This window comes from Podarcis gaigeae (genome assembly GCF_964106915.1).
Source record: "Podarcis gaigeae genome assembly, chromosome: 17".
Taxonomy (NCBI): Eukaryota; Metazoa; Chordata; class Lepidosauria; order Squamata; family Lacertidae; genus Podarcis; species Podarcis gaigeae.
This window is the reverse complement of record NC_139694.1, coordinates 22,702,933-22,725,151: the sequence shown is the minus strand read 5'-3', so window position 1 is coordinate 22,725,151 and position 22,219 is coordinate 22,702,933. Positions and strand designations below refer to the sequence as shown.

Genomic DNA, 22,219 nt, shown 5'->3' with positions numbered 1-22,219 from the left:
CCTGGCAAAGACCTGATGAAGAGAGCACAGCAGAGGTTATATTTTCTGAGAATCCTCCGGAAAAACAATCTCTCAAAGGACCTGTTGATGGCATTTTACCATTGTACTGTGGAGAGTGTATTAACTTATGGTCTGTGTGTGTGGTTTGGGAGCTGCACGGTCAGGGGGAAAACAATGCTGTCCAAGGTTGTAAAGACTGAGGAGAGAATAATTGGGTGCACTCTTCCCACCTTGGATCAAATCTATGCTTCCAGGTGCCATAAGAAAGCTGCAGAAATAGCGCAGGGTAGTGCGCACCCTGGAAATGATCTCTTTCAGCTTCTGCCTTCTGGAAGAAGGTACAGGGTTATAAAGAGTAGGACTAGCCGCCTGAGACTACCCAAATGCGATTTTGGTTTTAAATGCAGTGTAAGGTAGTCTCTATGTGAGTATATTGTATTCAATTATAGGGTATCAGAGTTCTTAGGGGACTAACCAGGCTGGGATAGCTGGGATAGTAGGCTTGTTGATTTTTGAATGTCTGGTGTAGATTTTTCAATTTCGTTGTTTTGTATGGGACAATGACAATAAAGACTATTGTATAGTATTTTGTTCCCCCCCCTCAGTGGTGACACCCAGGGTGGACCTCCCCCACTGCACCCCCCTTCCTCCACGCCTGGGTTGGTGAGTGGAGCAAGCTGTGGCACAGCCCCTAACAATTGCTCACAGAATTGTCACTCTTAACAGATCTTGGTCTCCTATTCGGATTCGAGGGCCCATCCCACAAAGCCGTATCTTTGGGTTCAGCTCAACAAGCAAGTCAAAAGCGTCCATCTCTTCTCAAGCTAATTCAAGATGATACTAGCAATTCTTCCTTCATACTAATCCTGAGCCTGTGGAGTAGGGAGGAAATATGAGCTTTGATTCCCAAAAGGCTCTTTCTTTTCATAATTGCCTGTCGACTGAGACATCTCCTTAAAGAACATTTGATGACCACTCCACCAGGGCCATAGAAGTAATGGCGGTTCTGATTTGTCCATTAAAACTCTCTCAGCCAAAACTCCACTTTTCAACCAATAATAATAATAATTTATTATTTATACCCCTCCCATCTGGTCAGGCCTCCCCAGCTACTCTGGGTGGCTCCCAATAGAATATTAAAAACATGATAAAATATCAAACATTAAAAACTTCCCTAAACAGGGTTGCCTTCAGATGTCTTCTAAAAGTCAGATAGTTGTTTATTTCCTTGCCATCTGATGGGAGGGCGTTCCACAGGTCAGGTGCCACTACCGAGAAGGCCCTCTGTGTGGTTCCCTGTAACCTCACTTCTCGCAGTGAGGGAACCACCAGAAGACCCTTAGAGCTGGACCTCAGTGTCCGGGCTAAACGATGGGGGTGGAGACACTCCTTCAGGTATACAGGGCCAAGAGCTTTAAAGCACCAACACTTTGAATCGGAAACGTACTGAGAGCCAATGTAGATCTTTCAGGACCGGTGTTATATGGTCTTGCCGGCCACTCCCAGTCACCAGTCTAGTTGCCGCATTCTGGATTAGTTGTAATTTCTGGGTCTCCTTCAAAGGTAGAACCACGTAGAACACATTGCAGTAGTCCCAAGGCTTTGAAGGACCCCTCAGGTGACACCTAGATGAGTCCCCAAGCTTAGAAGAGTGTATGCACTTGCTGCTGTTTGAAGTGGTAGCTTGGCTGCCCTCAGAAGCATTTGGGAATAGAATGACCTGTAGGAACACCACAGCCAACATGAGGAGTGTTTAATTGGGGAACCCGATGTTCTTGGGCTGTAGCTCCTGCCATCCTCAGTAACATCGGGATCCCCAATTAAAGAGCCGAAGTCTTTGAACAACGCTCATCCCTTTCCAACGATCTGTTCTGGATGAAGCAGCAGGCAACACACAGAGAGAGATAATGTGCCTGTCATGGCTTTCTTCTTCATTGTAACAGGCAATGCCGACTCCCATACATAGATTTTTGCACGACCAGATCAGCTCCCAGTTTGTAAATTAAAGCTGATTGCCACCTTCTTAGTTTGGTTATTTCCAGCAGTGAAGGATAGGGGACTAGATTTGGATGGTCCCAACCTCCTGCCCACCCTGCCAGCACATACCAGGGAAATGAAAAAGAGAGAATAAAGCCCAAACCTTATTAATATTAAATGTTCTTTTTTTACCTTATTAACAAACTCGGTGAAAGGGTTGCTCTGTAGACTATGCTTGGGCGCCAATACTGGATAACCAAACATACACGTTATCCGATACACTGAGTTGACAGAGAAAGCGTGCAACATGCGTCCAAAATATTTGTGAGCAGTGAATAGGAAAGGACTGGGCCTCAACTTGCATGCATCTTAAAACACAAAATTGTTATTTTTAAATTTGCAATTGTTTGTTATTTTGGGGATTTATAACCACCCTTCAACAAGTTTCCATGGTGGTGCTTTTTATAGGTGTGTGCCCTTCATATGTGTTGCAGTATGGATGCATTTTTAAAATGTGGGCATCAGTACCTTCATTCTATTCAAGGAAGGAGTAAGAGAAAATAGAGTGAGAAGAAAAAAACTGGAATGGAAAATACTGGATTGGACAGGCTTGGGGTGGTTTGGGATCTTCTGAGGTGAAGGAGATGTGTTCCACGCACTCCAACATTACTCTGTTGAAAATAGGGGTGCCCTATTCCATCATCATCATCATATTATTATTATTAGTATAATAATAATAATAATAATAATAATAATAATAATAATAATAATAATAATAATACCACCTAACCCATCTGAATAATACCACATCTGTTTGACTTCCAAAACATTTGGAAACCAAAGCCCCATTGGACATTCAGCTTTGGACAAACCGGAACAGTCATTTCTGGGTTTGTGGCGTTTGGGAGCCAATACGTTCGAGAACTAAGCTGTTCGACTGTACAGGGTTGCCTTCAGATGTTTCCTAAAAGTTAGCGTATTTTTCGCTCTATAAGATGCACCAGACCACAAGACGCACCTAGTTTTTGGAGGAGGAAAACAAGAAAAAAAATATTCTGAATCTCAGAAGCCAGAACAGCAAGAGGGATCGCTGCGCAGTGAAAGCAGCGATCCCTCTTGTTGTTCTGGCTTCTGTGATAGCTGCGCAGCCTACATTCGCTCCATAAGACGCATACACATTTTCCCTTACTTTTTAGGAGGGAAAAAGTGAGTTTTATAGAGCAAAAAATACAGTATATCATTACTCATCTCCTTAACATCTGAAGGGAAGGCATTCCACAAGGCAGGTGCCACTACCGAGAAGGCCCCCTGCCTGATTCCCTGTAGCTTCACTTCTCGCAGGGAGGGAACACCCAGAAGACCCTCGGAGCTGGACCTCAGTTTAATAATAAAACATTACACATTTTTTAAATAACTTCCCTATAACAGGGCTGCCTTCAGGTGTCTTCTAAAGGTTGTATAGTTACTTATCTCCTTGGCTCATGGGTTGCATAACTCCATACGCTCCAACGTTTCTCTGATGAAAATAGGGACATCCTAAGGAAAAGCGGGATGTTCCAGGATCAAATCAGAAACCAGGACGGCTTCTGTAAATCCAGGGCTGTCCCTGGAAAACAGGGAAACTTGAAGGATCTGGTGTTCTGAGACCACTTGAGGCTGCACTTGAAACCTTGGGGCTACCTTGCAGTTTAAGAAGGAGGAGAGAAAACAGATCCGGTCTGTGTGTCCAAAAGCTTCCTATCTAACGACATGTAGGAACCAAGAGGAGAGGAACAGTACAGTTTTGTTAACTGGCAGATCTAGCTTTCAACCAGGGAATAATTTGGACAGGACTTGCAGTTACAGTGATTTCAGGAGGGATGCCTAACTTGTCACTTGGTGTTAACGGAGGAGAAAACACCCCCATGCAACCATTAAACTGCCATATTTTTCGCACCATAAGACGCACCTAGTTTTTAGAGGAGGAAAGGGGGAAAGCCCCAGGTTTTTTTGAGGTTCAGCTCACAGTTGTGCAGCTTCTTTTGCAAAGGGGAAAAGCCCTGGTTTTTTGAGGATCAGCTCAAAGTTATTGAGCTTACTTTGCAAAGGGAAAAAATCCTGTTTTTATGGGGTTCAACTCACAGTTCTGCAGCTTCTTTAGGAAAGGAAAGAGAGCCGTTCCAACAGTTTCCAGACAGATTCAGTGGTACCTCAGGTTAAGTACTTAATTCATTCCAGAGGTCCGTTCTTACCTTGAAGTACCACTTTAGCTAATGGGGCCTCCTGCTGCCACCGCACCGCCGGAGCACGATTTCTGTTCTCATCCTGAAGCAAAGTTCTTAACCCGAGGTACTATTTCTGGGTTAGCGGTGTCTGTAACTTGAAGCGTATGTAACCTGAGGTACCACTGTAATCTAATCAGCCAGTCACATGTCGCTGGGGAAACAAACAGCCTCCATCTGCAGAACATTTAACAATGGAGGCCTGGGCAAGGGGGCTGGGCCGGAAAGGGAACCAGCGATGGACGCACACATTCGCTCCATAAGACACACAGACATTTCCCCTTTTTAGGAGGAAAAAAGTGTGTCTTATGGAGCGAAAAATACGGTAATTTATTTATTTTATTCATTAACCATAACTTCTTTACCCCTGCACCAATCTCTTTTTGGTTCTCCCTTCAGCCAACTGTAAAGGCTAAGATATGGTGACTCACTTCAAGGTCACTCAGTGAGTGAGGAGTTGAACCTTCATCTCCCAGGTCCTAGTTCAAAACTCTTAACCGCTACTCCTAGAGTACTTCTGTTCTGGGGCAGCTATATAAATTAAGTAGGCAAATATATATGGGGAAAGCCAAATGTCCCTTAGAGAAGGATCTGAACTATTTTCCTTAAAACTTGAATTTGTTTTACTCTGGATTGTTTTATTTGATGTTTTAATCAAATAATTTGATGTTTTAATCCAATCTCAACTGCTTTGAGATGCTTTCTTTGAAATATAAAGTGGTGTAGAAATGAAATTAATAATAATGATTCTCTTTTTTAAAAAGAAAAGTGTCTAGACATTTGGTAGTGGCCACCAGAACCGAAGTTAAAGGTGCCATTTGGTGATTAGCTAAGCTATTTGAGTTTATAACACTGGAGCTCAGATATGGACGACCTCTCTTCCTCTAGGCAAAGGTTGGTCCCGAATGAGCTCTCTTTCTGGATGAACCTGTAAAACACTGCTTAGTGAACGTGGTCTGGTCTATGCAGTTGTCTGCTGTGAGCCTTCAAATGATGAGTAAATGTCTCACTCTCCCCTGCTTTTCCCTCTAAATGGCTGTACAATTTTATGTTGAGCAAGTAGGAAAAGTTCACACCCCTAATGAAAAGCATCATCTCGCCCTTTGATAATTCCCTTTGAAATAACTGTCGGTAACAATGTTTCCAAAAATGAGACGGGCCTGAAGGAGCCTGAGGACTTCTGTCTATCTGCTAGATAGCATCACATGTGTGAGAGTTGCCCAGCCAAACCTCTCTCTCTCTCTCTCTCTCTCTCCACACGGAAAAATCAGAAGTCAGTTTTCTGCAGAATTATCTCAAGCCTTCAATGGAGGGTTGGACAATCAAGTGGTCTGGAGTAAATTATGTATGATGAAAACAAGAGCTCTTACGGATATTTTCCTTCCTTCCTTCCTTCCTCCCTTCCTTCCTTCCTTCCTTCCTTCCTTCCTTCCTTCCTTCCTTCCTTTCTTTCTTTCTTTCTTTCTTTCTTTCTTTCTTTCTTAAAACTCTGAGGCTTTTCAGAGCTGCGCAATCAGCCACAGAAACGAAGCACAGACAAACTTACAAAGGAAAGCCCAGGACGTACAAATTACTCTGGATTTATTGAATATATTGTTCCTCACAATTAACCCTTGAAAGGCATCCTGCATAGATTAAATATATAACACATATAAAATCCCAAATCAGATATTGGTACATGTACAGTATTGCACATATGATACGGAGACGTAATGTACATAGGTTTTGCTGACTCATTCCCTGCAGGCTTTGAGAGGTCCTCCAAGCGACATGTTTTATGCTGAGTCATCAGAAAGTTCCTGCTTCCATTGCTATGGCGACAAATGATAACTGAATCGATGCACACAGCCTACCTTGTGCGAAAACTCTGGCTGACAATTTCCTTAATGTTACCCAGGGGGTTGGATACCCAGGTGCACAGCCAAGCCAAAGTTAAGCTCTTTTGAACCTCACAGGCTTCAACTGGAAGGATTGAGAAATATGCTCAATACACCCACTGAAACCAAGGGGGCCTAAAACTGCTTCGTTGTCATGGAATCACTGAATTGTAGAGTTGGAAAGGATGCTGAGCATAATCTAGCCCAACCCCCTGGAATACACAGCTGTCCCAAAAAGGAGATCGAACCTGCAACCTTGGGCGTTATCAGCACCGCAAGGTAACTAAGTGAGCTGTTTAGGATGAATGATGCAACTGGTTTTAGAACGGAACGTGTCAATTTTTTTAATCCAGGTTATTCAGTTATCTCCTTCCCCATTCCCCAGATTATTCTACTGAAGAGGTACAATTCTGAAGGAGACATGTGCACATGTCTTCTTCTGCTGTGGAAACTACTGCTGGAGCAGAGATTCAGCCATTGATTTGGATGAGAAGTGCTCTTAGAGCCAAGTGCCCGGTCATTCCATAAGTGCAGTCACATTTTCTTTAAGAGAACCCACGAATGGATTAGACCAAGTTCCACCCAGCCCCGCGTCCTGTTCCCAACTCTAGCCAGCCTGGTATCTCTGAAATATCACAAAAAAGGCATGAGCATGAGACTTTTCCCCCAGCAGCTGACATTTGTTTATTTAGTGCCCCATGTCTCCAAAAGGCCTGAAAGCAATCACAGACATTGATAGCCCTTGACTCATCTAATCCTAGCAAATCTTGTGGCAGTGAATTCCACACACCACCTCTAGCATGTGCACATATACACATACATGATTCTAACGGCAAGCTTCCTGCGGAGGGGCACTCGCCATGTTTTGTTTCTCCTACGGACTGAGCTTCGGGGAGAGAGAAGTTCTGAGTTCAGCACACCGCGCACAGCACAGATTGGCAGAAGACCAATGACGTCACTAACCAACCTCCTCTTTCTCTCCACTCTGAAAAAGGGTTTTAAAATGGATTCTGTTTTAAAAAGAAATGGTGTGAGTGAATACGATGTTGACTGAATAATACATATCGTGCCGTAAAAAGAAAAAAATATGGATTCAGCATATCTGAAGCATGTGAGGGGAGGAACAAGAGATACTACTCTAACAGCATTTAATTCACTGGCCAGTTTGTCAAATGCATTGAGAAAAGGAAGGGAAGATGGGATTGAGCTGTGGGAGAAAACAAACAAACAAAACCACCAGCAATAATTTTACAATCAATTAAGTGTTCAGGACAGGGCAATGGGGAAGGAATCTGGCTATATATATATATACAGTGGTACCTCAGGTTACATATGCTTCAGGTTACAGACGCTTCAGGTTACAGACTCCACTAACCCAGAAATAGTGCTTCAGGTTAAGAACTTTGCTTCAGGATGAGAACAGAAATTGTGCTCCGGCGGCGCAGCAGCAGAAGGCCCCATTAGCTAAGGTGGTGCTTCAGGTTAAGAACAGTTTCAGTTTAAGTACGGACCTCTGGAACAAATTAAGTACTTAACCCGAGGTACCACTGTACAGTGGAACCTCAGGTTGCGGACGTAATCCATGGTGGAGGCACGTCCACAACCCGCAGCGTTCGTAACCTGCAGCGCTGCACCTGCGCATGTGCATGATGCGATTTGGAGCTTCTGCACATGCACAAAGCGTGATTTGGCGCTTCTGTGCATGCGTGAGCGACAAAACCCAGAAGTAACCCTTTCCGGTACTTCCGGGTTTCCCGCGGTCTGCAACCTGAAAACACGTAACCCGAAGCGTTTGTAACCCGAGGTACCACTGTATGTATATGTATATGCATTCAAAGTGAATGCTGAAAACAGAGGACCATAACACAGGGTTTTGTTTTATTCAGATTTAAAAATTGCCACCATTAAGACAGCATATCAATATGGCCTTTGAAATCTGTTTATATTCCTCCCCCTCCATGAACAATAACTTGTCAAAAAGAAGTATCCATTCACATTTCCAAAACCCTTTTCCAGACTCTCAAAAGCTTTTCCAGCTGTCCCTATATGCCTTTTAAAGTAAAAAAATCAGGTGTGCTGTCAATACCAGCGGTGCTGTCCTGGCATAAGCTCGTTATACTACACTTCAGATCAATTTCACTAGAAATCTTGCCTTGAAAAAAAAAGGATAGCATTCTCTCTCCCCCACAGCTTCCCCCCCCCCCCATATCAGTGCAACAGAACTATGACGTAACACTTAAACTATACTGAATATTCAACGGAGGGGGGAAATAGTTGCAAACCCAGGATGGGTTATTAAAAGCAGACACACACACCAAAAAGTAAAAAGGGGGAATAATGTTTCCATCTTGTCAGAGCAATTCTATAAATTACAACCCAAGATGTAAACCCCACTGAGTCCAATGGGACTTACACCTAGGAAAGTGTGCATAGGATTTCAGCCCGAATAACCCCGCTGCTAGGGTTAACTGTATTTCTCTTAGGCTCAGTACACATTAGCAACTTAAAACGCAGTGAGTTCATTTCCTACTCTGCCCTGCTGTGTTTTAAGTCGCCTTTGCATGTTGTTGTACACACCTGAGAAGGGATGGGGATGTCTTTACCTGTGGGGTTCCCCACCTCTGCAACCCCCTCCCCCAACTCCTATTCACAAAGTTGCCATCTGCGCATGCGTTGTCATCCACCCATGCGCATGCGCTGCCTTCTACGTCTCAGCTTAATTGTGCATGTGGCTTACATTTTCCTGATGGAATGAAGTTGGTTTGAAAAGGGAAATGCAAACAAAGAAACAAACAAAACTACAGGATAGCTCTGGACCACAGGTACACTAGAAAACGGAAATGTGTATACAGACTCCTTACTCCCACCAACTGACTGGGCTGTTAAAAATGGTTCTCAGTCTCCAAGATCGTCATGGGTCAAATTTATTTGACACAATGTCCCTGCTGGGCTGTCTGAAGTTCCCTGCCTGATCCATACAATGGTAAAAATGACAGGGCCAGGCCAAGATGTTTTGCCGCCTGAAACTCCCCCACAAGTCAATGTGTGTAGTACAATGTAAAAGGGCAGTAGATCAGTGGCTGCATGCAGAATGCCCCGGGTTTAATCCCCGGTATCTCCAGGCCAGAAGACAAGAGTCCCTGGCGTGCTCTGGTCCATGGGGTCACGAAAAGTCGGACACGACTAAACAACAACATCTCCAGGCCGGGTGAGGAGACACCCCAGTCTGAAACCCTGGGCAGCTGCAGCCAATCAGGGTCAACAGCACTGAGCTAGACAGACCAATGGCCTGACTCGGTGTAAGGAAGTGCATGCCCAACGTTCCGGAGGCTGGTCACTTGATTTTGGCACATGACACGGAAAATCCTCAAGCGCCTCTTTCCTCACCAGGCAGGGAGAATACAAGAGCACATTAAATAGGCAACTTACTGCACCCAAAACTGAAAATTTAGGGCCAGGCTGACTCTCCCCACCCTCCGCCCCACTTCACCAGATGGAAGCATCTTAAAAGAAAACATTGAACTGCACCTGGTCTCTTTATCAGTGCTTTCAGAAGTCAGTGGAAGAGGCAGAGCTCTGAATATCTTGCACTTCCAATATGAACTACTGACATTTGATTTCTGCTTTACTTTTGAGCAGCAAGAGTATCCCCACCCACTCCACCAGCCCCCAATCCCTGCAAGGTTCGGCAACGCACACACCTCCAGCTGACAAATCATGATAAAAAAGACTGATTCTCCTGAAACATGCTTATTATTACTTTTAACAAGAAACCGAAAATAATAACTAAATAAAGTTTGTTTTCCCAGGCACAAAAGGTTTGAGTATCAGTCACATACCAGGTTGTTGGGGTTTAGAAAAAAGTTAGTTAATAGCTATGAGAATTGTCCCATGCAGTGCAAATCCAGCCAATATTATTATTATTAATTATTATTACTATTATTACTATTGTTACCAGTTATTATTTTTGTTTTAAAAGAGCCGGCTGCTGGGAGGGTTCCTTCATTACTTGCTCGAAACAACACCGCTCATTTGTCAAAGTCTTTTTTAAAAAATAAAAAAGAGGGGAGGGGAGAAAGGGGAGTCCACCAAGTCTTTTCAAACTATCGTCTCGTGATCCGAGCTGATTTCCTCGCTGGGGTTTATATAGCAACAGTACCTGTCGTAAGGGCTGCTGTCCTTGTAGGAACAGACGATGATGCTGTTCAGAGGGGCCACGGAAACGGTGTCCTCTGCGCCCGGGGGCGCGGGGGCCCCTTCGAAGACGGGAGATCCTTCCTGTTGCTGCTGCTTCTCCTCCTCTAAGGCACTGAAAAGGGTGGCTCCGGCCCCCAAGACATTCCCAGGCATCTCCGGGCAGCAGTTTTCCAAGTATCTCAGCTTTTCGTCCTGCTCCGCTTTGTGCAGAGAACCCCTGCCCTCCCCGACGGCGGCGGAGGTGGTGATGGTCGTGCAAGTGGAGAGGCCGACCTCTCCTCCTCGGTAGCTCCCGTTCCTGTCCTTGGCTCCATAGGCTTTCTTGGCCAGCTCGTCGCAGCTGCCCTTGCCGGACTCCAGGTCCGACGGGGTCCTCAGCAGCTCCAGCACGTCTTTGTCTCGGGGCTTCTTGCGGCAGCAGCAGCAGCCACCGCAAGGCGGGCGCCCCCTCTTATCGGGCCACTTGGTGCAGCCGTCGGTTTTCCTCGCCAGGGCGATGGCGGCGATGCCCGGCAAGCAGATGGCCGGCCCGATGGCCAGCAGAGGGATGTCCCCCAAAGTCTCCCCCTTGATCCCGGACACCGTGAACATGAAGCCGAACACCAGGACGACGCTGACCAAAGCCACCACCAGACCGGTGCGAGGGTTGATGTCGTCGGGGCGCATGGCTTTCACGAAGTCCCCAGGATCATCGGAGGAGCTCCCTGGGCTTGAGGGTGGGGGAGAGAGAAGGAAGCTCCGTTTGCCAAAAGAATCCTTTGCTGTGGGGTGGAGGGGGGGGAGAGAAGAGGCAGGAAAGCAGCAGCAAAACTCCCCCCAGCCGACGCACCGCTTGCAAGGGGCGTCTCAGTGCATCGCCCTTCCCTTCGCAACGCGCGCGGCGAGGCTCAGGGGAGCGCGCCGTCTCTGCGCCCCAGCAGCATTGCTCTGCGCGCAGCTCCTGTAAAGCCGGCTTCCCCGTCCTCCGATTGTTGCCTCTGCCGCTGCTAGGAGCGCCGCCGCCGCTGCCGCTGAAGGCAGGCTTGCAAAAAGCAGCTGCCTCTTACCGCGCTTGCAGTATTACACGTGAAGTCCCGCGGGCCTCTCTGCTTCTGCTGCTGCTCCGCTTTGGATCCCGGGCCAGAGATCAACAAAGCTGCTGGGAGATGCATTAGGAGCCATTGCAAATGGTATATTGTAGGAGTGGGGGGAGGGGACAGCAACGGAAGCATGGGGCGAGAGAGGGAGTTGGTTGCGGAGTGTTGTGTGGCACAAAGTGTGCGGGGAGGGCAGACTTAAAGGTCTCCAGTAGGAGAGAACCCCGCGCGCCTTGGGCGATCCGAGACGGTCGTCCCCACTGAAGCTACTAAGGGCTAGCATCCAAGTTCAAGGAGTAGAGGCTCCAGAAAAAAAGCCCTCTCCAAATTACAGGAAGAGTTGCCTTATGACGAACTATGAAGAGGATCGGGCTGCTCCAGCCAAGGAGCCGGCGCAAGAGGCACCAGAAATCAACAAGACGACTCGTTTGTAACTCTTCGGATTTTGCAGAGCGGACCCTCCCGGCCAAAGGCTTTTGTCCTTTTGCAGAGGATAAGCAGCCAGCCCGCCTGCTGGTGGGGGGATGTTCCAGTTTGTGCTAAAGACCGGGAGGCGGGCAACGATGCCTTTCCAGCGAGGAGAGCGCAGCAAGTGCACCTTCCCGCAGCCGAGCGCTCTTCGCCCCAAACTCTTGCCCCTCGTCTCCGCCCTTGCGCTCCTTTTGCTCGGCGTCTGTACTCCCCTGCGGAAGAGGAAGAAACGCGCTGCAATGAAGACCACCACCCTCCCTCCTGGCCTAGCACATGTGGCGCAAAGGAAATAGGAGCAATACATTTGCCACCAGCTTGGCTGTAGGAGTTTCTGGAAGAAGGCGTACAAGATACCATGAACCATTTTAGGGACACCACTCCGGAATCGTGTAGGGATTAATAATATTAACCCAACTAACTGGCTGAGTTTCCCCAGCCACTCTGGACAGCTTACAGCATATATAAAAACATAATAAAGCATCAAACATTTAAAAGCTCCTGATACAGGGCTGCCTTCAGATGTCCTCTAAAACTTGTGTAGTTCTTTATCTCCTTGACATCTGATGGGAGGGCTTTCCACAGGGCGGGTGCCACTACCGAGAAGGCCCTCTGCCTGGTTCCCTGTAGCTTGACTTCTCGCAATGAGGGAACCAGCAGAAGACCCTCAGAGGAGGACCACCCTTCTTCTGAAGATCTCAGGGGAGTTCCCAAGATAAAAATACAGAAGAAAAGCACAAAATAAATAGTTAAATCAAAAACAAAAGAAAACAATAGTGCCCTTCCTGCAGAATTTTACTCCTCAGCTTTTTCTTCTCCTGAAGATGTCTTGCAAGACAGCAGGTAAAGATTTTTCCTTAGGGTTTACTCCGGAAGCTTTTCTCATATAAGAGTCATGGGCATAGCCAAGGGGGGCAGCTGCCCCTCTCCAGATCAAGTAAAACAATAGAAATAACTAACTGACCAATCACATCATTTGGGGGGGGCACAGAAATCCTGCCACCCCCCAACAAAAATCCTGGTTACACCCATGATGAGTATAGTTGCCAGGCAGCAGAGGTTTACGAACAGAGTTTCCCTTCTCCTGGATGGGCTACCTTCTCAGGTCGATGAGCCCCACACCTGCAGCTCACTTCCCTGTACAGCACATGTAGAAACTGCCTTCTATTGGATTCCTCTTTTGGTTCCCTGTCTTTGCATGCAGAGGAATTCCCTAACCCACTAAGGGTTTGAGATCCATTGGCTATCCCCACCTAGTTTAGCTGGCCAATCCAAGCTTCTTTCCCCAGATGTGGTCACTGAAGAAGAAGAAGTGTTTGGATTTGATATCCCACTTTATCACTACCTGAAGGAGTCTCAAAGCGGCTAACATTCTCCTTTCCCTTCCTCCCCCACAACAAACACTCTGTGAAGTGAGTGGGGCTGAGAGACTTCAGAGAAGTGTGACTAGCCCAAGGTCACCCAGCAGCTGCATGTGGAGGAGCGGGGAAGCGAACCCGGTTCACCAGATTACGAGTCCACCGCTCTTAACCACTATGCCACACTGTCCCATGCTGACAGGTTCTAGGAGCCACAGGTGAGAGCTGAGTTTAGGGTGGGGACCAAAGGTGAACAAACTGCCCCTCCCCTCCCATACATCACTTGATTGTGTTCAAGCTCTCTGCGGACATTCACTTCCCTCGTCTGACTCCTATGCACTTGATGACTGACCACTGAACGTATGAACTAACATCTTCGGCAAAGCATCGTATCTGAGGCCCTGTGAAGAGATTGGAATGGTCTGTATGTAGCATCTGCGATGGCCTCTCCATCGCACAGGAGAGTTTGGGAACAGACAGGCACATGGGAAACATGGAAACATGCATTATGTGGTCTGTTGCCTCTTTCCACATGCCCATCGCCTTTCTGCATCCCCCCAGTTGCCAGTAGCACTCTTTGGGCTGCTCAAAATGCTCATCTGTTTAACTAGGTCGCTGCCAAGAAGACAAATGGTGTGGGAAATTGAGTCAAACGTGCCTGGCCAATTCGCATCAGAACTCCCCTCCCTCCCCAAAGAAGACTTTTTGCTAGCATTGTCAGACATCCATCCCTACAAGCTGCTTCCCTCAGCCAGCTTCCGTCTGGAAAAACCGGCATGCATGTAGTTTGCTTCGCCTCCTCAGCAGAACCCCACCGTACCAATGTAACACGCAGTTCTGGCCTGAGCGCTTCTTACTTGCTCTTCTGCTTCCCTTATATCCTGCATAATCACACAGCATGAAACTGGCCCTTAGGGAAGAGCTGCTCTCTGGAGGATTTGCCCTGATCGGTCAGGCAAATTGCAACAGTCCTGGAGATAGAGAGAGAGAGAGAGAGCTGAGGCTTGGTAGCAGGCCCTAAATGCAAGCAAAGTGGGGCAAGGAAGTAAAAGCATCGTTTCGCTGCAGTGGACATATGGGAAAGCATATGTGCCTGCTTTCTTTCCCCGCCCCCACGCTCTCTGCCTGAGATTTGCTGGCTTAAACTCTTTTTTCAGAAACGCTTCTCCCAAGGCAAAGCCCTGAGATACCTAGAAGTAGGAAGCTGAACTGGTGGCTAATTTGTTTGAGGTGGATGTTGTGGGAGGCAGGAGAGGATATATTGTTTATTAATATCCTTTCTAACTTGCGTTAGCAAGTTCCTTTACTTAGCAGAGTTTTCAATTCCCTTTTTAAGCATGCACAGCGGATAGCTGGTTGCAGGCTTGTGTAAGCCTCTCTCTATCATAAAATTCAGTATTGAATTGTATGTTCCTGGTAAGTTCCCTTATATCCCTCTTTAAAAGAATAAACACGCCACAATATTGTTTTAAAGTATATAAAAGACGTTTACTCACATCAGTTCACAGATGGATCCCTAAAGGCAGACTTAGTTACAGATATATACAGTACATGTGGATCTACCCCATATGGGGGTATAATCCCAGTGACTGTAAGCTAGCAGTGACTGCAGCTCACACGAAAAAAAGATGGAAGAGAGAGAGTGCTGCGTCCTTTTCCGTTACCTGGACAGGTAAGGTCACGCCCACCTCTAGTCAAATGCAAAGGAAGTTATGTCCCAGCCAGGAGGAAACGGGAAGTTTATGACTGGCTGGACCAAACATTCCCTCGCATGTCTACTCTAGGAAAACAAGGAATGTTGTATTTGACTGCTCCTGGTGGATTACGTCCCACAGATGTTGCTTATTTCAGAAGATGGGTGCTTTCAGGATGCCATGCTTTTCCAGTGGGATTAAGCTACCTAGCAACTAATTCAGACTGCGTTCTTGCAGCTGGAGGTGTTGTGCAACATGCTTCCCCCAAAGACCAGACTTGTTTGGAATAACCGGTGATGGGGAAAATGGACTGGCAAGTGTGGGGTGACACGCAGTGTTGTCTACAGAGTTCAAAATGTGCCAGTTGCCAGGCTATTGGCCACTTGCAACCAAGTGCTGCACGGTCAGGGGAAAGAAATGCTGTCCAAAGTTATAAAGACTGTGGAGAGAATAATTGGGTGCATTCTTCCCACCTTGGATCAAATCTATGTTTCCAGGTGCTACAAGAAAGCTGCAGAGATTGCGCAGGATAGTGCACACCCCGGAAATGATCTCTTTCAGCTTCTGCCTTCTGGAAGAAGGTACAGAGTTATAAAGACTAGGCCTAAGAAACAGTTTCTATCCAAATGTGATTTTGGTTTTAAACGCAGCATAAGGAGTCTCTATGGTAATATATTGTATTTTAAAATGGGGTATCAGAGTTTTTAGGGAGCTAACCAGGTTGGTATAGCTGGGATAGCAGGCTTGTTTGTTTTGAATGTCTTATGTAGATTTTTTTTTTCAATTCTGTTGTTCTGTATGGGACAATGACAATAAAGATTGTTGTATCGTATCGTGGAGATGCCCAGGCACCACGATAGCACCTGATGACTCTACCATCTGGAGTCGCATGCCTGGGGATCCTTGGATCTTGACTGTTTCCACACACTAGCAACACATCCTGTAGAATGCTTCCGGTTATATTTCATCTGAATGAAATTCAGGAACCAAAAAGTCGTACTGAAAAATAAGAGTTTCCAGCTGTCTGGCCCCAAAGTGGCAGCAAGACGTTCCGTTTTGGCGACTGGAACCCTGGGTTAAGCAGCCATTTGGTGCCTAGCTTACACATCCGAGTTTCTGACACTGGTTTGTCTAAGTCATGGGTAGGCAAACTAAGGCTCGGGGGCCAGATCTGGCCCAATCGCCTTCTAAATCCGGCCTGCAGATAGTCCAGGAATCAGTGTGTTTTTACATGAGTAGAATGTTTCCTTTTATTCAAAATGCATCTCTAGGTTATTTGTGGGGCATAGGAATTCGTTCATTATTTTTTTCAAAATATAGTCTGTGGAAGGGTCTGAGGGACAGTTTGCTGACCCCTGGTCTAAGTCACCTGGCCAACAAATCAGAGTGAATGTATATTAAGTAGCCTCTATAAACAGGTAGTTTGAAAGTGCCATAACTCCCTAAAATGTAGTGGAAATCCTGTATCCACAGGACTCTCTGGGTAATAATAATAATAATAATAATAATAATAATAATTATTATTATTATTATTTCCACTTGTTCCTTTCCCCCTCTCTTTTTAAATTTCATCTGGTACCCCTTGATAGCTGAAAGAGAGAGAGTGTGTTTTAAGCACTTGGAATTCCCTTTAAAAACATAAAACAAAACAAAACGCCACACTGATTGGTCTTTTGATGTCCGGCAGATGCTGAGATAGGAGAACATGGACCTGGAGCCTTCATGGAACCCTCCACGTGGACAGACGTTTGACTGTGCTCATAGAAGTTCTCCATATTGATAGCTGTGGTGGCATCTACTGAGGGATCCTCCTTCCAGCATTGTTGGGCCAACTGGTCAGCTTGTCCGTCTGCCCTCTGGCAGTGCCTGCTGGGGTGGCCTTGGTAAGCGATGCAGGGCAGCCGGGGAATCTTGGCTGCCATGCCAACAACATGGTTCTGAAGCTGCTGTGTAAATTTTTTTGTCTTCTTTTGCATCCAACCTTAAATAACCTTGAATTCATCAACAGCGTTTCCGGAGCAAAGGCCACGCAGAAGAGAACAGCAGGTGTACCCAGAGAGCTTCCCATTGCTTTGTTATCCCATTTTTCTTGTGCTTTTTGGAAGAAAGTCCATTGTGCTTCCCTCCCGCCCCCTTCTCCATTCCACCCCCCAGCACAGATACACACATCGCTTTCCTTGCTTGCAACTGTGAAGGAAAATAGCAATGTGAGCTCCGCAATGTGTGCCTTTCACAGAACCTATATTCTGCTGCCCAATTTTGTGCTTGCTAGGAAATGATCTATTACAGGCTATTGTGGCGAGATTTGATAGCCTTTCAGCAACTCTCGAAATGCAATAACCTGAAGGGCTGTTCTCCAAATGGTTATTTTTAATTTGCATTCCGCCTAGACAACAAATACCTTTTATAACCATATTATTTGGGGTGGGCTCCCATTGGTTGAGCTGTTCCGGCTGCTTGGTATCTCCCCACCCCTTTTGTTCACTGGCTGACAGAGTTCAATGTGCAGATATTCAGCCTCTACAGTGACTAAACTGCATGCAGAAGCTCTTCCGACCCTTTGAACAATGTAATAATGCTCTCCAGTAAAAATTCCAGGGGATGGCTTTTTACTACTCCAGTATAAGGGGGAAAGCACACACACATCTAAATATGGCAATCATTATTTGTTCGAACACACACTCTGCCTTGAAATGTAGCAAAAGTGTGTTCAAATAACTTCTTCCAACCTTCGAATTGCTTCCCGTTTTATTTTTCTTACCACAAAGATGTTGTGATAAATGATTTGTGTGTGTACACACAAACACACACAAACAAACACATTATTTGAAGATACCGTATTTTTCTGTGTCTAAGATGCCCCCATGAATAAGACGCCTGTTTTTTTTTACCCCCAAATTAAGAAATCAATATTTTAAACATCAAACAGAACAACTTTGATGCAGTGGTACCTCGGGTTACAGAGGCTTCAGGTTACAGACTCCGCTAACCCAGAAATCGTACCTCGGGTTAAGAACTTTGGTTCAGGATAAGAACAGAAATCGTGCTCCGGCGGTGTGGTGGCAGGTTAAGAACAATTTCAGGTTAAGAACGGACCTCCAGAATGAATTAAGTTCTTAACACGAGGTACCACTGTACTTTCTCAAATATTCAAAGCACCAGTATATTTAGTATCATACATCAGCGGTGGCCAGGGAAGTTGTACGTTCACCATCCATGTATCAGACGACACCTAATTTTTGACTAATTTTTTTTAAAGCAAAAAACATTGTCTTACACATGGAAAAATATCTGGAAATACACAATTAGAATGAACATGAAAATTTACCTCTAATGGGTCAAATGAGGCAGCAAAATAGATTCCCCATGACGATATGAGATTGGACAATATGTACTCAGATCACTCCCTGATGTGTTGCTCAGGGGCAGCAAGAATGTATCTTCTCTTCCTACCCATCTTCCATGTCCAGACCACTTCTGACACCATGGGTGCAATGTTTTCCCAGGGTCTTGGACTTTTCACTGGGGTGTCAACTTCACTATCTAGGCCTATGCACGTTTTTATCGTCCTGTTCTTAATCCAGAGCTAGAGCTCATCAGCGTAGGGAACCAGAAGATAGATTTCTGTTGGTAAGAGCAGTTCAGAAGTGGAATCAAGTATCTATGGAATCAAGTATCTAACTTTCCAAGGCCCACATGCTAGCGGTGAGGCAAAAGCAGGGAGAATATTCAGTTCAAATTTTACGTTTCTGCAATGGGCTAATTTCTTCACATTCACACATCCGTCTCTGCCCTGCGAGGGGCAGGGGGCGCATCTGTTCCTCCCGAATCAAGAAAATAAATAAAAATAAAAATAATCAGAATATTAGAATCTGAAATATTTGTTTAGGTCAAGTCGCTTGCAGAGAGTAAAGACCTGGCTAATTGATGCTTTTGGATTATGGTGCTGGAGGAACTCTTGAGAGTCCCATGGACTGCAAGAAGATCAAACCTCTCCATTTGAAGGAAATCAGCCCTGAGTGCTCACTGGAAGGACAGATGCTGAAGCTGAGGCTCCAATACTTTGGCCACCTCATGAGAAGAGAAGACTCCCTGGAAAAGACCCTGATGCTGGGAAAGATGGAGGGCACAAGGAGAAGGTGACGACTGAGGACAAGATGGTTGGACAGTGTTCTCGAAGCTACCAACATGAGTTTGACCAAACTGCAGGAGGAGAATGCCTAGCGTGCTCTGGTCCATGGGGTCACGAAGAGTCGGACACGGCTAAACAAACTAAACAACAACAACAAAAGTCAATGATAAGGGAGGCAGGTGGCGTTGTGGTCTAAACCACTGAGCCTTCGGCTTGCCAAACAAAAGGTGGCGGTTCGAATCCCTGTGATGGGGTGAGCTCTCGTTGCTTGGCCCCAGCTCCTGCCAACCTAGCAGTTCAAACGCACACCCCAAAGTGCAAGTAGATTAATAGGTACCGCTCTGGCGGGAAGGTAGACGGTGTTTCCGTGTGCTGCTCTGGGGTCAGTGTTCCATTGCGCCAGGAGTGGCTTAGTCATGCTGACCACATGACCTGGAAAAACTGTCTGTGGAGCAGACAAACGCCGGCTCCCTCAGCCTGTAAAGAAAGATGAGCGCCACATGGACTATATGGAAATGGCGGAAATAACTGGCAGAATCCGAGACCAGGGAGAAGAGTCGGTGGAAGAAGACTGGAAGAAATTTAAAATTTATCTACAGAAACACTGTAAAATTTTTGAATGTTAATGACATTGAAATGAACTGAAGGGGTTCTAGCAACAAGGTAAAAAATAAGATTGGATTGATAATAGATAAATTAATTGGATATGAATTTGCTGAATTAATTTTTAAAAGGGATACAAAAAAGGGAGATGTGAGGAAGTCAGGAAAATAAGTGAATCAAAGATGTGGAATTAAAAAGAGGGATTTTGGTGTGTTTTTTAATGTCTTTTTTTTCTAAGTTAAATATTTGTATTTTTTGTATTTTATAACTTTATATTTTTGTATATGTGTTTTGTTTTTTTCTTTCTTATTTTTGTTTGTTGTGATTCTTAAAATCTAATAAAATATCATTTTTAAAAAAAAACAAGTAAAAAAAAAAGAAAAGAAAGATGAGCGCCACAACCCCAGAGTCGTTCATGACTGGACTTCAGGGGTCCCTTTACCTTTTTAAGGTCAGTAATGCAGGGGAGCCTCCTAGTGGGCTGTGCTTTCTGAGTGTGCACACAAAAAAACTACACTGGGAAAAAGGAGGAACTTGAGAAAGAAGTGCTGAAGAGGTTTTCAGAAAATCTGTTTTAGTCTAGATTTTTTTCAAAACAAGATTTATTTATTTTTTAAAAAAAGGTGCGTTCTTTGCAATTTTGCAAAATAGACTCGTTAACCGCATGAAAGGTGTTCATTTTTCATTCAGCTTCCTACTTTTCAAAGGACTGAAGATTTTGACAGATTTTTCTGGGGTCTTGGAGCGAAAAGACAGTAATTTAAAACAAGTGTTGTTGAGACATTTCATTCCGAATGTGCTAGACAGAAGATGACCGAGGGGTTCCCTGCCACCTCCCAACATAAATCTTGGCCGTGCCCATGCCTCCATTCAGGTAAGCAAAAAGGATGATCAGAATTCAAGGATGTATTCTAACCAAGCAAAAGCACTTGAGGATCTTGCAAAGAAGGGCTAATGAAAGGGGTCACTTGGGGAGATGCCCAGGTAGGGAGTCCCTCATCTCTGCCTTAATATACAGTAGGTCTCCGTTGCCAAATGTTTCGGTTTTCGAACGCCAAAAACCCGGAAGTAAATGCTTCCGTTTTTGAAAGCGCCTCGGAAGTTGAATGGCTTCTGCTGCGTTTATCTGTCGCTTTTCACAATTTTCTCTATTGAATTGGCTGACCGCCCTTTGCTTCTCAGTTTTCGAACTTTTTTTGGAAGTCGAACGCTCTTCTGGAACGGATTAAGTTCAAAAACCAAGGTACCACTGTATCTCCCTTGACCTAAAAGCTACATCCAGTTGGTTTTTGTGAAACTAGTTCTGTGATCCAATGGGACTTTGGACTTGCTTTGCTCAGAACTGCACTGTTTTGAATCTGGGAGCTTGCAGGGGGAGATGTCTAAGTTTGGCAGCTACAAAAGCAGTGTGCAATGTGATACAAGAGTTGCGTGCTCAGACTTCCACAATCGCCATGTGTGGGTTGTGTCTAGGCGGTTTTTCTGGCTCACTGCTCCTTACCATTGCCCTTTAGGCAATATTTAAAAAAAAAATAATACAGTTCACTGTTCACTGAACACATAGAGAACCAAGCCCATTGTAATAAGGTGTTTAAAATGGTGAGGAATAGCCACCAAATAATCAAGGTAATTTATCTCAAAAAGATTAAATGTTCTGGGCCCTTTGATTTTTCAATTTATTTTGGAGCATGAACCGGGAAAGGGAATTTATTTGCTTCTCCATATGGGCCTCATTCTTCTTAACCCCTACTTCAGGCTTAATTTTTAGATTTTAATCGAGCTGCCATTTTGGCAGAAACCCTGAGGGCTGATTCACACATTGTGATTTTCTTACCATGTGACTGCTACTTTGTGTTGTATAACAGCGAAGTATGTGGCCCAGTCTGCGACACCAATCCAAAAGATTCAACCTTCCAGTTTTGATTGCTTGAAACATCAGCCTCTTCAGTAGGCGGTGTCAGTTTTCGAGTTCTGATTGTGGACTGTTCCTCGTGCCATATCGCTAATTTTGTCGGCGGTTATTCCCATTCCGATGACCATGATGTCGAAAAGATTTATAATAGCCCTGTGCCCTTGCAAAATTTATGACTGGGTGAGTAGTATTCATACATAATATTGGATTGTGTTCTATTCCAGATATGGCATGAGCAAGCAAACACCTGCAATTTCTGCTCACGTTTCCAATTTCATCAGAATTCTCCAACATCTCTAATCTAGAATTCTGAACCCTGTTGGAAGTGACATTCCTTTCTCCTGAATTTTTTTTCTATAACACTTTTTGGAATATGAAGTGCTTTAGAAATTACTTAGCGCATTCATCCTCGGGACAATCTCCACCCGTGCACCCATCACTTAAGATCAACAGATACAGCCCACCTGCAATGCCCAAAGCCTTGCAACATTCAGTTGTCAGTAATGTGTAACAGGGCCTTTTCTGTGGCAGCGCCCTGTCTGCAGAACTCCCTGCCACAGTAACTTAGATTATCCTCTTCTTCATTGGTGTTCAACCAGCAATTGAAAACCTTTCTCTTTCAGCAAGTATTTAGCACTCACTATTTGCTGCTTGGCTTTCTTGA

General features: G+C 45.3%; 1 protein-coding gene across 1 annotated transcript; it reads right to left on the bottom strand.

The window, feature by feature from the left end:
- Positions 1-9,849: 9,849 nt before the first annotated feature.
- Positions 9,850-12,091, bottom strand: TMEM215 (transmembrane protein 215). Its single transcript, XM_083719833.1, has one exon. The coding sequence runs from the start codon at positions 10,976-10,978 to the stop codon at positions 10,214-10,216; it is 765 nt and encodes a 254-aa protein (XP_083575959.1). The 5' UTR covers positions 10,979-12,091; the 3' UTR covers positions 9,850-10,213.
- Between the last annotated feature and the right edge of the window lie 10,128 nt (positions 12,092-22,219).

Coding starts and splice junctions, on each gene's coding strand:
- TMEM215 (XM_083719833.1), bottom strand. CDS start 10,978: ATGCGCCCCGACGACATCAACCCTCGCACCGGTCTGGTGGTGGCTTTG.